Genomic DNA, 14,471 nt, shown 5'->3' on the forward strand with positions numbered 1-14,471 from the left:
GTTTTTCAATATTATAATATATAAAAATATAATATTAGTTATTATTAAAAATAAGATATTTATAATATTAATATATTGTATAACAAAATATATTTGATAATGAAAGATGTAATTATTTTATTTGATAATCATTTACTAAAAACAATTTTGACAATAAATAGAATGAAATTTAATCAAGGAACTTTTAATTATCTACTTTGATTTAATTTGTTAAATATATAACTTTTAATAAAACATTTTATAAAATATTATTAAATTGCATATTTTTCAAGATATCAAAACTAAACAAGTTTTTAAATTTAAAAAAAATATTACTGTTTATATTATTATTACTTTATATAAATAAAATTAATAATCTCTTTAAAATTTTTTAACTTTATTCTGTTACTTCAATCTGCTAACATATTACTTGAAAATTTTAATGTTTTATATATTTTATAAAAACATTGATATAAAATTGCAAACAAAACTTAACAAATGTTAAAACTTATATAAAATATTGCAACAAACATTTTTATTTTATATTTATTGGTATTTAAAAGAGAAAATATTTTTAAATGTTAAGATATATCAGTATATTTATTATTGTTATAAAATATCTGAAATGAGTCGACGGCACGAATTGACACCTAATATGTCCTGAATATTATGCAAATGTTTTTTGGTTTGTGTTCCTTATTATACAATATTATTACTATTATTACTATTATTATATAAATTTACTTATTAAACAGAAATACAACATATATAATATTTAGTGTAAGTTAATAGAGTTGTAGTCAATTAAATCAACATTTTAATGACCTTAAACTGAACGACAATTTGATTGTATAAAAATAGAGAATACCATTATATGCACAGTTATGAAGAGCTGACAGTTCATTAAAATATGTGTAATAATGCTTTTAATATTAATATAGATCTAAATATATAAAAGCAAAGAATATATAGAATTTTGAACTAATCATTAAACGAAAAGATAATATATTAACCATTTTTGTTGGCATATGTTTTGCAAAAACTCACAAAACAATAGTGCGATCGCTTAGTTAGTTGACAACCAGTCACTCACTTATATTACAAACTATAGTCATTCCGTAGTCAGGAATATGAACTCATTTTGGGGTTCATTAGTAACTCTATTATTTCAATACTGAATTACATTATAATATAATATACTGTATATATTGTATATAACCATCAGCTATGAACGATAAAAGCTATTAATTGCAATATACAGACAATATATATATATATATATATAATCAATAAACAAAAAACATTAAATTATTTAAGCTATGTTCCAAATTTTAAATTATATTTTTATATTGAATTTAATATATTATCAAATATATATTATATATTATTGTAGATAGTCCCAACAAATATTATATAATATATATTGTGATAGAAATTATACTGTATATTAAACTATTGTTCAATTTGAGACTTTATGTTTATTATTTTTTAAAAATAAATTTAATTGAAATAGATAAGATTATATGATAAAATAATTATATTTAACAACAAACAATACAATTATAATTATCAATTTAAAGTATATACCAGTATATATAAATTATTCATATATATTAATTTAATCATATAATTAATAACATGTAATACTGTACTATTTTTGGTGATGTGTCAATAATTACTATAAGTAATCATTTATTTTCATAAAGTTATTTTGACTTTTAATTTATAAATTATAATACTATAATAGTAATCACAATTTAAAAATTTTTAATAAATAGTTTTTGTTGTGTATTTAAAACATATTAATGAACAGCATTTAATTTATATTGTTGGTGTAAAGTATAGAAAAATATCAAAAAGTAAAATATATAACCGCTATACATGTAAATGAAACAATAAAAGTATTTTTAGTATCTTTTTTTAGACAAAAATGCTTATTATATATTTAAAAATTAATTAATAATTATGCCTTTAGGTCGTATTATAGTTGTACCAAACAGTATAAACTTTTATAGCGTTTGTATAATGTCTCTAAATTCATATTTCATGTATTATTTAGAAATATATAATATCTATAATAAAATTGTGGTTTAATTATATGGCATTTTTTTAACAAAAGCAAAACAAATGGTTTATATTTAATGATTATTTAAACTAAATGCTATGTTCACTCATCTATGAAAGTGAAACCATAATATAGATGGAGATATGTTTAGTGTTGGTCTCACTATCAAAACGCTAGTTTACAAACCTATTGAATCAAATGTTATGAATTTATTGTATTGTATTATAAATTATATGTTCTTTATATAGTTTTATTGAATTGTTTTTCAATTAACATTTAAATTATAGGAATATTTATTTGTGTTTCATTTATTGAAGAATAATTAATTTTTAAAAATATATTAGTTTAGTTGACATTTAATTAAATAATGATAAATTCTGTCATATTTGTAATTGAACATAAATAAGTTATTGATATAACGTAAAAACTAAAAAACATTTAAAAATAATTTTTTAATATTGTAACTGAATTTCATTATATTGCTGCATATTATCGTTGCTTTTTAATACTAAAGAATACTATATGTTTTAATTTTTTATATAATTTTTTTAAATTTCATTACGATTTTTTTATGTTTCTTGATGTGTCATTTTTAGTTAGTTTTATATATTCAATATAAATTTATTTACTAAATTGACAAAATATTTTATTTATATTTTTTAATGTATAAATGTATTTAGTTAAAAAATATTAATCAATTACTCAATATTTTAATATAAATCCTTGATATAAAATTATTCCGTATAATATAATAAGATTTATTGAAACCCTTTATCTTTCATATTTAAATTCTTATACAATATACAGTATATTTAATTACTATTTACTTATAGTCTTAAAGAAATATCATATTATATTTAATAAACAGTAATGTATTACATTTCTTAAACATTAGTGTAAAAAATATAAAAATAAGACAATTGTATGACTTATACTAATACTTATTATTCTCTCTTTCACTCACTCACTCACTCACTCACTCACTCACTCACTCACTCACTCACTCACTCACTCACTCACTCACTCACTCACTCACTCACTCACTCACTCACTCACTCACTCACTCACTCACTCACTCACTCACTCACTCACTCACTCACTCACTCACTCACTCACTCACTCACTCACTCACTCACTCATTTATTTATTTGTCAATTAAATAATTTTTAAATAATAAATACATAGTATTTAAGTCTAACTTTTTGAATCATTTTCCAAAATCACGTTTAGTTCACTATTAGTGAAGACTAAAAATGACACTTTTTATATAATCAATCATTTTTTGTCAATAAGTTTATACACTTTTTTGTCATTAGCTTTGATATTATTAATCTCATATTTAGTTAGTTCAACTCTCTTTCATTTATTATACTATTAATGATTTACTATATATATATTAATATATATATATATATATATATATATAATTTGTCATCTAAACTAAGGTCTGAAACTGAAACCAATTTTAGTGACCAAACCGAAATTGACATTAAAAGCATAATATATACTTTCAATATATTAATTATATTAAATAATTTTTATAAAATTAAAATATGATTTGCTTTTAATTCTGTGTTATAAAAAATATATTATAATTCATAATAATTTTACAAATTAGTGTTTAATTGAATATTACATATCAGGCAAACCTTTTCCCTAAAGACATTTTCAGACATATTCTAATTTTTCCTTTACTCAGAAGTTCCCGGGAACTTATTTTCGTGTAATAAACTTATCTAACACTAATCCATTAATTAACTAACTATATAATTACTCACAAGTTATCTAATTATTAAAAATATAATAATTAACATTTGTTTATGATTTGCTGCTCATATTAACTTTATATTTTATTTTAAAAGTAAGTACAGTATGCCTAACAAATTGTCATTTTTGATGTTGTCTTTAAAATTATATTATCCACTAACCAGATAGAGATATTGATTGATTGATTGAAAGAAAGAAAGAGAGAGAGAGAGAGAGAGAGAGAGAGAGAGAGAGAGTTTTATTTTGAAAAAAATGAATGAATTATTTGAAAGTTGCCTCCTTTGGTAAAGTTGGTCGAACTCTAATTGTCAGTAAACATATGATACTTGATATTTGAGTTAAATTTAGTTTTAAATATAATTATTATATGTCAAATTCAAACTTGTGCCATATATATATATATATATTATAAACGTATTATTAGTATAAATCAATTATACAAGTAATTGCATACAATGAACTCAAGTGCCGTAATGTTTATTGTTAACATTAGTGATAATAGTGTATCATTATAATCATTACAATAACAAACATACAAATATTGTGTTGAATTGTAGTAAATATAGATAAAACAAAAAACAATAGTTTTGTTCATTCAATTTGCATAGCATTGCATTTTCTCGTACTTTCAAATTTAGACATTTATTACTATTTTTCTTTTTCTTTGTTAGTAATCATCAACTCTACTAATGTATAGTTTTATTCAATTAATCACTAATACTATATAAAGCCTGCAATTATTAAACAGAGTTAATGTCAATTAAGAAATATAAATTTACAGTATATATATATATTTGGATAAAAATTAAAATATTTAATTATACATTGTTTTGAATATATTTTTTTAATCATATATACATTATTTGACACATGTGTGTGATATTAGCTTTTATAGCAAAAAAGTGGTGAACTTTGTATAAGATTTGTTTTATTTGTCTCTCTTTGTCCACAATTTGACACTTTATTAACAAATTGAGAGTTCATTCATTCAATGACATGAAATGATTGCATAACAAGTGATGTCTTATCTAATGATTAATGTTAGGTAACCTTTGCTACTGGTTTTGATGGGGCCCTCCTTAGAGGCCAATCATTGGCATTGATTGCCACTTCATATATAGGACTGTTGTGTGAAAAACACATTAAGTTTAGAGGAGACAGAAATGAATGCAAATTAATAATCTGTTATAATGAGGCCTTTTTCCAGCACTGGGAGCTATACTCAAGCAGAGGACTGAGGACTGGGAGAATTTGGACAACACTTGGAGCAGGTCTTGGAGGAGCACTGTTGCAAATTTGGGAGAACCCGGGAAAACGTCAGTCCTTATAGCCAATGAAGTGTAGCTCAGAATTGAGCCCAGAGTTGACTGGCATTGGGACGGGTAGTATAGTAAGGCATATGCGATGGCATATAATATGGTTAAAGCACTGTTAGCTATTTTTGCAGTGTTTGTTGTGTTTTGTGTACTAACTTAGTGTAAGTAATAATGGTTTGCAACGTCTTTCTCCTTCATTGCAGACTTCAAGTTCAAGACAAGTGCTTATAAGTGATGTGTTGTGTGACTGAGCACTGATAGCTCCGACTACTGACTCTCACCCCCTAAATAAAAGTGAGTCGTTTGTCCAGTTTCTGGTTAGCACTGTTACCACTGTTGTTACCATTACTGCCATCAGTATAGTTGACGTATACCCTATGGGCCATTGGGGGAGAGGGAGACACAACTGAGGCACGAGAGAGACAGCGGGAGTTAAGAAGAGAGTTAAGAATAAGTTAACAAAGTTTGCCACCAGTTGTTGCAGACCTGAGCTCTGTATTCCTTAAGTCAGTCATAATTGTATAACTGGTCGGAGCGTGTGTTCAGTGCTTATGACTTGCAATGCATTAACCTTTAGTTGAGACACAAGTTTGCAGATATAGTGTCACACTTGCCATCACTTATACCAACTCTTAATGCAATCTTACCAACTCTTTAGCTGACCATCGATGCCATTATCATTGCAAACATTGCATTGAATGTCACAACAAGTGCTGGATATGAGTGTTGGAAATATTGCACAAAATGTTTGGTCAGTCAGTGGCCGAACAGCACCTGTAGATTGGGATCAACAACACCAACAACAAGACTATGTGACTAACCAACAGCCCAATCAAAGTTCATACCATATGACCAACCATTTAGTGAGTTCACGATCTCGAGTCCAAAGATCACTGTTTGGACCAACTGATCCTCAAGAGAATCATCGGATGGCATATGAAGAGACTAATTGTCGCCGATATGTAGACCGAAACCGATGGAACTTTGATTTCTATAGTGAAAAACCAACTTCGGGTCGGTTTGAGTGGAAAAGAGTGGCCTTTAGTGACGATAGGACTTCCAATTTTGGACCAACCGGTGAACAATCAGACCATTTGTGGTCAAAGAAGAAGAGCGCCAAATCATAGAAACAATATTATAGTATATTATAGATCGCAAACAGATTATCGTTGGGCTAAACATTAGCCCTACGGTAGTCCTGAGTGTCCCTCAGCCCTACTGAGCCCCTGTCGACCCCTTGTCAGCCCCTATGGCCTCAACACTACTCTATTGGACAATATATGTGACGTATATCTGGGCACCACTTCTCTCAACACTTCAACACAAGATCTGCCAAAACATCTCAAACCAACACTTGTGCCTAAAGTCGCGCCTAAATATCGTCACTAATAAACATTACGTATTCCTATAATGACTGTCCTATGCTACCGGTTCTCATCAATTGCTATATACTAGTATATATATGTTTATAGATATGTATTGATTGACATCATGGCTGACTGTGGTGTCACAAGAAGATCAATTGATAATACATAACCCAAACTTACATTGATATGAGTGCCCATCACTACCTGAGGACAACTTTTTGATACCTGTTATGCAGCCTTTCCTCTAATAGCTAACTCTCTCTCTCACTAATTCTAGTGTTTTATAATACATTGCTCTAAGATATACTCAACACATGAATTGATAATTTATTATATCATTTATAATGAAATGCAACATAAAAAATGATTCAAAAAGATCTCATATAAATACATATTTATATTATATATTTTTATTTTATATTTTATTATGGATTATTTTTATTATATGGATATATTTTATATTGTATAATTATTTAAATATATTATTTTTATATAAGTTTATTTATATATATATATATATATAACATAAATGTTTGAAATATATAAATATAAAATTTATTAATGATTTTGATATGCCATGTATTTACTGTATATATTTATATAGAGAGCCAATGCATGTCATTGCCTCGTTTGGCGCAAACCTAGCATTCAATAAACTGAATATATTTTTTGAAAATTACTTACTTTTGGCGCTTTTTTGTTGATCTTAGTGTAAGTATATATAAATACAGTATATATTACTACTTAAAGTGGTAAATGTATAAAATTAGTCGCGACTCGTGGTCCAGCTTTTACTGCACTCTGTATAATCTGCCGCTCCCTTAGTACTAATTTTCAGTATATATTTGGTGTTAATTTTAAAGGATAACTAAATTATATACTATATTATGGGTTATAAAAATTAGTATAAATGGGTTGACTGTTTTTCAATGACATTCAATGAAAAACATTGAAAACTTGATTATCAAATTGATTGCTAATTCAAAACCATGTTTTGTGTTTATTAAATAAAACTAAAATTTAAATACTTTGCAAATTATTAACATTTGTTTTTAATAATTTTAATTATAATTTAAATGACTAATATAAATTACATAAATGCATAAATATAATATAACTTTACAATAATTGTTAATAACTCTAAATTTATGAATTATAAAATATATATAACATCAAAAATCACTACAAATAATATTAATATTCTATAAGAATAATAACATAATAAGACATTTGTCTAATAATACATTAATTCAAATTGATTTACAAATTCACGACTCAATACAGTTAAATAAAAAGCAAAATTTAATAAAAATGAAGGAATGATTTATCAAAGCTTTTACCCAATCATTGAGTTAACAATACTTTGTTTTTACATCTAATGGATGTCTTAGTAAAGTTTGCTCAAAGATTTTGACAACTATTGTACTCTTATTCAACAAAAAGTTTTGTTTTGTAATAATGATATCATTGTCTTATAAGTGATTGATATGATTTGGAAATTTTAATGTTTAGTAACAAATGCAATATTAATGTAAAGTAAATGTATGTAACATAATGTTAGTTATTTAGTGACAAAGACTTAGGTAAGCACAGGTCGAGTACTCCCGGTATTGATGGACCAAATGCTGATGAGGTATGGCTTATATTGATACGAAAAATATTGTAAATTTTTTGTTTTGTACACAACAATCAAATGATAAACATTAAATTATGTACAAATGTCATTACTTGTTGTAATTACAATTTGTTTAATATAATTAATTTTTTTTAAAGTAATAAATTGTGAGTTTTGATTCATAAATAAATCGCTTATCGATATGTATTGTTTGAGTTAAGTGTAGTTGTAATTGAGTTCAGAAGATGCGAACCAATTTAAATGAAGAAGTGGGTGACTGATCACCATTGGATGTATTTTCATCGGGAGGAGTGGGAGTAAATGGATCCAACTTTGTAATTGATTTGGTGGGAAAATTTAATTTTCTAGGCCTCGGAATTGATGGGTATTGAGTTATAGATGAAAAAGGACTCATTTTTGAGGAACAAATTGGTGCTGACTGTGAACCTCGAGAACAGTCTTCTGAGAAATTACTTAAAACTCGTTCTCTAATTAATTGCTTCTCATATTCGAGTAGTTGTCCCAAGAAATTGAAGTTTGGAGATATAGTGGCTCTCTTTGACTTAACATACCTATAGTTATGATTTACAGGATTGACAACAAAAACATTGGAGAAAATTATTGGAAAAAAGTAATTACAGGTTATATTTGAAGCATACCTGTAGGCGTCATCTGATGACATACATAAGTGTCTCATAACATAACTGATGGCAACGGTAGCCGAACGTGAAATGCCAGCCAAACAATGAACTATTACACAGCCGCCCGATTCTCGCACTTTATCTGCAAAAATATCACATTTTATATTTATTTTAGTTATATTTTGAAGGCCAGTCTGTTTGCAAATATAATACAAATATTAAAACATTAAAGCAAAAGACTAACCGAGAAAATTGAAAGCTTTTGGAAAATATGACAACAAATTCTCGTTATAATTATCATTGACTGCTATTCGTAAAAAATGTGTGTCTGGGATGAACTCTGGTTTCGGACACGAAGTGCTCACATTCAGCTCATAGTTGATATTGTGGTCCTATATATCATATATATATGCAATACATTTGTCACATCAAAGGATCAATTTTAAAATCATTTTAAATTCACGTAAAGAAAGACAACTTACTCTAAGTGTATCTCTATTGAGAGCATCTTGTTGTGAGCCTAAGTAGAGAAAAGGCAGTATACGTGTTGGCCCGTGATTGCTGATTGGCATACATGGCTGTGACAGTGAGGTCAATGTAGTTGACCCTTTGGCCGCTTTGTTTTCGCAAAGTGTCGGATAAGCCGACTGGAAGTCCAAAAAACCACCTCTTAATAGACTCACACTCTTGAAGACTAAACTAAGTTTACTTAAAAGTATTGTAACAAAACTATCGCTCGATAGCATCGACACATCTGTCGATTGTTGGTCATAGACTATGACTGTATGACTATTGTTAATCTGGCACTGGCATGTATGCACAAGTAGTTCATTAATAGATATCTGCAAAAATCAAAATATCATTCATATATTATATCAATTAATGTTTGGCATAATGTTTGGCTAACTTTGTTTTGCTGAAGTCTTCTCTTAACAATCTTAGAACAGTTGACATTCACTGCATAACTGATATGACAAGTATTATACTCGAGGAAGGATCGGCTGTCGATTATCAATATATTGTCCAATCGGTTAACTGTGATATCAGCCAATTGGTTGCTCTCAATCAACTCAATCGATTCCAATGTGTTCAACATATCTGTGCTATCAGTGCAGTCCATCGCATCCATACTATCAACTCGAGTCCAGAAGTCATTCAATGCGAGCATCTTTAGTGAGAAGCCATTACCGCATGTCTTGCAATGTCACATGTATTTCACTGGTAGTATAATAAACAATATTTATTATAACTATTATTATTGTCACTATTGAACACATTTTCAAAGAAATATATGAGAAGAATATATCAAGAATATAACTATATGTGGCCTTAAAGTGGATCAACCGTTGAGTTAAGTAAATGCACTCAATTTACTGTATATACAGATCACTCTCTACTCCAACCTATTCTTTGTCAACTATTCTGGGATACAATACTATCAATAGTAATGGTATTCAATACAAGAATGTATAGTAAAAGTATTGTAGTATTGTTCATGTGTTGGAATTTACAGGCATTACAGCCCTAATACATACACATAGAGCACAGCCTAACATATAATACAATGCCATTGAGTGTCGGAGTCGTGTATCTAATGTGTAGGCATTTCTCCGATATTTTTATAGATTATGAGTCATCGCTTATATCACACAACAGTCTAACTCTATTATAATAGACAACATCTAATCAATTAATTTTTACTAACAAATCATAATTATTATCAATTATATGAGTTATATGAGTCAATGCAAACATTGTATATCATTAGTAAATTTATTATTATTAATTATTGTTATTATACTAAATTTAATATAAATTTATATTAAATATATATCAAATTATATTGTATTTTTTTAAAGGACATACAACTATTCAATATTGGTGTTGACATATAATTGATAAATCAATACAACTATTTTGGCACAAAATTTACTAAGAATTGAATAAATAGAAAACAATAGATATTTAATTTAGATTCACTTTACTTATTATACAATCAAATTTTATTGAAAATATTGATAATAAATTTATTTATCAATTAAAATATGATAAACAATTGATAATATTTTTTCAAGAACTAAGCATTGATTTTAAGCAAATAATAATTATAATGATTATATATAATAGAAATCTATTGAATATATTTATAAAAACAATTTTAGTCTACAATTTACCATAAAATTCAATATAAGAGATAAATTGGTATGACTTTGCAAATGTGTTTCGGTCATCATTTACATTGTAATGATTGACACTTTTATGTGATATTTTTGTATATCATTATATTAATAAACAATTATTACTAAATAATGCATATGCTAATTCATGAATAAATTTCAATTATGTTTAATTTTATTAGTATTTATTAAAAAACTACAAATTAAAAAATTAATATAGAAAAATTATTAAAATCAAATAATTATCAACATAAATTAGACAATCTTAAAGTTTAGAATTGCATTGAATATATTTTTCAAATTTGATTAATTGCGATATTAAAAGTACTAAATTATATCGTAATATTCAGTATAACCAATGCATATGTTATGAGATTAGAAAAGGGTATAGCATTTCAACGACCAGATATCACTAGTAATTGTTATTTGAGGTTCAATATGGTATTTGTAATGCAAATGCAAACCAACACTAAGGTTAAGCTAGAGATGCCCTAAACAGTTGCTTCATATATTGAGGTCAAGGCCTAAGTCTGGGCTTAATTTAATTGACTCGAGTTTCAGACTTCATTTGCTTTACTGCAAAGATTGGCACAAAAGTATAAATAAATAAATATACTATAATAACAATAATTATTATTATTTTAAACAAAACATTCATTTTAATGCATTTGCATTAAGGGGTAGTTCTAAAGCAAATTTAATATAAATATAAAAAAATGTTTATTAAATTAGAAATATTTTTTACATTAAATATAAACTTTTCAAATGCATTCAAGTGTTGCTCTAAATAGATATGACTCACAACTGACTACTTTTGGCACAACTTTTCCTTCAAAAATAAATTTCATAACAAAAAGTATTTTTCTCAAAACAATAAATCATATGCTTTTGTGGATAAATGTTTTTTACCATTAAATAATCATTATTTTATTACCTTGCTTTTTATATCAATTATTGTATCAATTTTGTTAATAATTTACAACTAAATATAAGAAATCAACAAAACATTGTAATTTTGTTAAATATATCAATGAATATTTGCAATAATTTAAGCAACTAGTTATGTATGACATTGCTTTTATGATATTATAAATATATAGCATTGTATACTGTATATAACATGTAAGTAATTAAACTAATTACATTAAATTTTAAAACAGTAAAAACAATACTACTTACTAATACAATGTTTTATAAATAAAAATGTATTTATAGATAAATATAATACATATACGTTATTTTGATATAACTAAAATATTGACTAAATATACAAAAATTATTGCATAACAATTAGTGCTATTTATTGCAATATAGCGTTGCATTCAACGGATATTCCCATTTAGTTATTAAGTAAAATAAGCAAATAGTGTTTAAACAACAATATAGTAATTATATTGCATAATATACATAAAAATATTATGTTTATGTTTAATAATAAAAACATGTAAATATTTAAGTTTTAATTTATGCTAAAACATACACAAACTCTATGCAAAATTGCATTCTACATAAGCGCGCGATTATTAATATAAAGATATATATTGAATGTCGAAAACATTTTCAAATAAAGTCGAAAAACTTGTATAGACTGTCAAAATTTATGAATGTAATCAAATATTAATTATCAAATTTAATCATAAATATAACTAACAATTGGTATGTAATAATGCTAATACACAAGTAATTAATATACAAAATATACATATGTTTTGGTTGTATATTAATATTATTAATTTAATAACCAAATCAACTTAAGGAAGTTATGATAAATTTATTTTCAAATCGTCTTTCGGTTAGTAGACTAGTTATTCATTGACTTACTGTTAAAATCTAACTTTAACTGTATTATTCATATACAGTATATCAATATATTAATTTGTGACTTCAATTATTTTAATGTATTTCACTATAATTACTGTCCAATTGTGACATAAATCGATATTATATGTGAAAACCTATCGTGTATTTATATATATTCTTCAAATCAAATATTATATAAATTATATTCATTTAAAATCATATTAACAATTTCTAATATATAATCCATTGATTAAATAATTATATATAAATTAATTAAAGTAATTTCTAGTAATGACAACAATTATCAATTGTTATGTTTGGTTATAAAACTAATAGTCTATTAAATGCATTACTAAAAGCACATCATATTTACTGAAGACATAAACTAAAAACTATTACTGTATTAATAATAATAATAATAATAATACTATTATATATTAATACAATATAATATACAATTTAACAAATATATGTTAGTTTGTTGTCTCATATCCGCACTAATTATTTGACACATAATTTGTATACAATTTAAGTAAAAACAAACAGTGAATGAGTCATACATTTTGTAATCATAATATTTAATATAATAATATAAGCGACTATTTAATAGACAATAACATTTTGTTTTAATATTTTGATTTATCATATATTTATAACTTATATACATATTAATAGTACTGTAGTATTATAACATTAGCTAAAACGTGTAAAATTTTAAATCATCACATTTGATGTATATTTTTATATTACGGTTATATACAACATATTGAATACATACACTAAATATCATATATCATAAAATTACTAAAAAATATTAATTATAAATATACTTTAGTTATTATTTATTACATTTAACAAATTCAATTATAGTAAAAATTAAATTTAGTCATATATAAAAATAGTAATAAAAAATAATTTTATAATTCAATGATTAAAATTTCATCAAATTAGATATTAAAACAATGATAATTGTAATAATTTATTTCAAAATTAATACTATATTTGACGTAAACCTAAATATCAAATATATTATACAATACTTAATGTTATTATTATATTAAATATATTAATATTTTATATTTCATTAAATTTATTGATAAAATCTATGAATACCTCATTGAATATGTGGTTAATATCTACTTTTAATAAAGACTTTAATTTACATCAAGTAATTAATTGTGTATTCAATAAAATTAACTAAACTTTTAACTAAATTAAATTAAAAATCATATAAAAATTAAATATTAAACAAACCTTTAATTTAATAAATTTGTATTATTTATAGTCATTTGTCTAAAATTTTTAATAAAAATAATGTTTAATAACTTTAATAACTTTAAAAACAACACAATATTACAGATAAGTTGTCCACTAATTAGTCGTTAAAATCACATTAATATCAATAATGAAATCAATTGTCAATTTTGTTAATCAATTTCATAATTATTTTAATATTGTTTCCAAATTTCATTACTAATGCCTCCAAACTATTACACATACATTGCATATGACAGTCAATTACGACTAATATTATCACAACATTTTAATACAACATTTTTAAATGTTTCAATATTTTTATACAAAATTTTTAAACAAAATTTGTATATTTCTTAATTAATAATTAATTAATTAATAAAAATAAAAATTTAATATAAAAACAAAACTGTATTAATATAATAAATCTAAAAAATAATATCAATAGACGTAATCTATAGTGAAATATATTGCACTTTAAACTAAACGT

The 14,471-nt window shown here is 24.8% G+C and overlaps 2 protein-coding genes across 4 annotated transcripts; one reads left to right on the forward strand and one right to left on the reverse strand.

The window, feature by feature from the left end:
* Window positions 1–4,715: 4,715 nt before the first annotated feature.
* LOC128957539 (cyclin-dependent kinase inhibitor 1-like) lies at window positions 4,716–6,802 on the forward strand. Of its 2 annotated transcripts, none has more exons than XM_054303317.1 (2): window positions 4,716–5,421; window positions 5,486–6,802. In XM_054303317.1, the coding sequence occupies exon 2, from the start codon at window positions 5,826–5,828 to the stop codon at window positions 6,252–6,254; it is 429 nt and encodes a 142-aa protein (XP_054159292.1). In that variant the 5' UTR covers window positions 4,716–5,421; window positions 5,486–5,825; the 3' UTR covers window positions 6,255–6,802. The 2 variants fall into 2 exon arrangements, with proteins under 2 accessions (XP_054159292.1, XP_054159291.1); XM_054303316.1 differs by having other exon boundaries at window positions 4,716–4,957; window positions 5,019–6,802.
* Window positions 6,803–7,744: 942 nt separating this feature from the next.
* LOC128957389 (dual specificity protein phosphatase 16-like) lies at window positions 7,745–14,230 on the reverse strand. 2 transcript variants are annotated; one of them, XM_054303134.1, is made up of 7 exons: window positions 14,085–14,230; window positions 13,982–14,020; window positions 9,658–9,968; window positions 9,233–9,592; window positions 8,995–9,142; window positions 8,769–8,892; window positions 7,745–8,681 (listed from the first exon to the last, which is right to left on the reverse strand). In XM_054303134.1, exons 3-7 carry the CDS (start codon window positions 9,916–9,918, stop codon window positions 8,348–8,350), a joined length of 1,227 nt encoding a protein of 408 aa, XP_054159109.1. In that variant the 5' UTR covers window positions 9,919–9,968; window positions 13,982–14,020; window positions 14,085–14,230; the 3' UTR covers window positions 7,745–8,347. The 2 variants fall into 2 exon arrangements, with proteins under 2 accessions (XP_054159109.1, XP_054159108.1); XM_054303133.1 differs by having other exon boundaries at window positions 13,982–14,230.
* Between the last annotated feature and the right edge of the window lie 241 nt (window positions 14,231–14,471).

Source organism: Oppia nitens, unplaced genomic scaffold (assembly GCF_028296485.1).
Source record: "Oppia nitens isolate AA-2021 unplaced genomic scaffold, nextdenovo-longstitch-racon4-pilon3 scaffold3_pilon_pilon_pilon, whole genome shotgun sequence".
NCBI lineage: Eukaryota > Metazoa > Arthropoda > Arachnida > Sarcoptiformes > Oppiidae > Oppia > Oppia nitens.

What these genes read in the sequence shown, in the direction of transcription:
- LOC128957539 (XM_054303317.1), top strand. Translation starts at nt 5,826, where the DNA reads ATGTCACAACAAGTGCTGGATATGAGTGTTGGAAATATTGCACAAAAT.
- LOC128957389 (XM_054303134.1), bottom strand. Translation starts at nt 9,918, where the DNA reads ATGCTCGCATTGAATGACTTCTGGACTCGAGTTGATAGTATGGATGCG. An exon ending in GAAGACTTCAGCAAAACAAA is followed by an intron (nt 9,593 to 9,657) that starts GTTAGCCAAACA and finishes TGATTTTTGCAG; the next exon opens with ATATCTATTAATGAACTACT. An exon ending in TCATCAGATGACGCCTACAG is followed by an intron (nt 8,682 to 8,768) that starts GTATGCTTCAAA and finishes TCATAACTATAG; the next exon opens with GTATGTTAAGTCAAAGAGAG.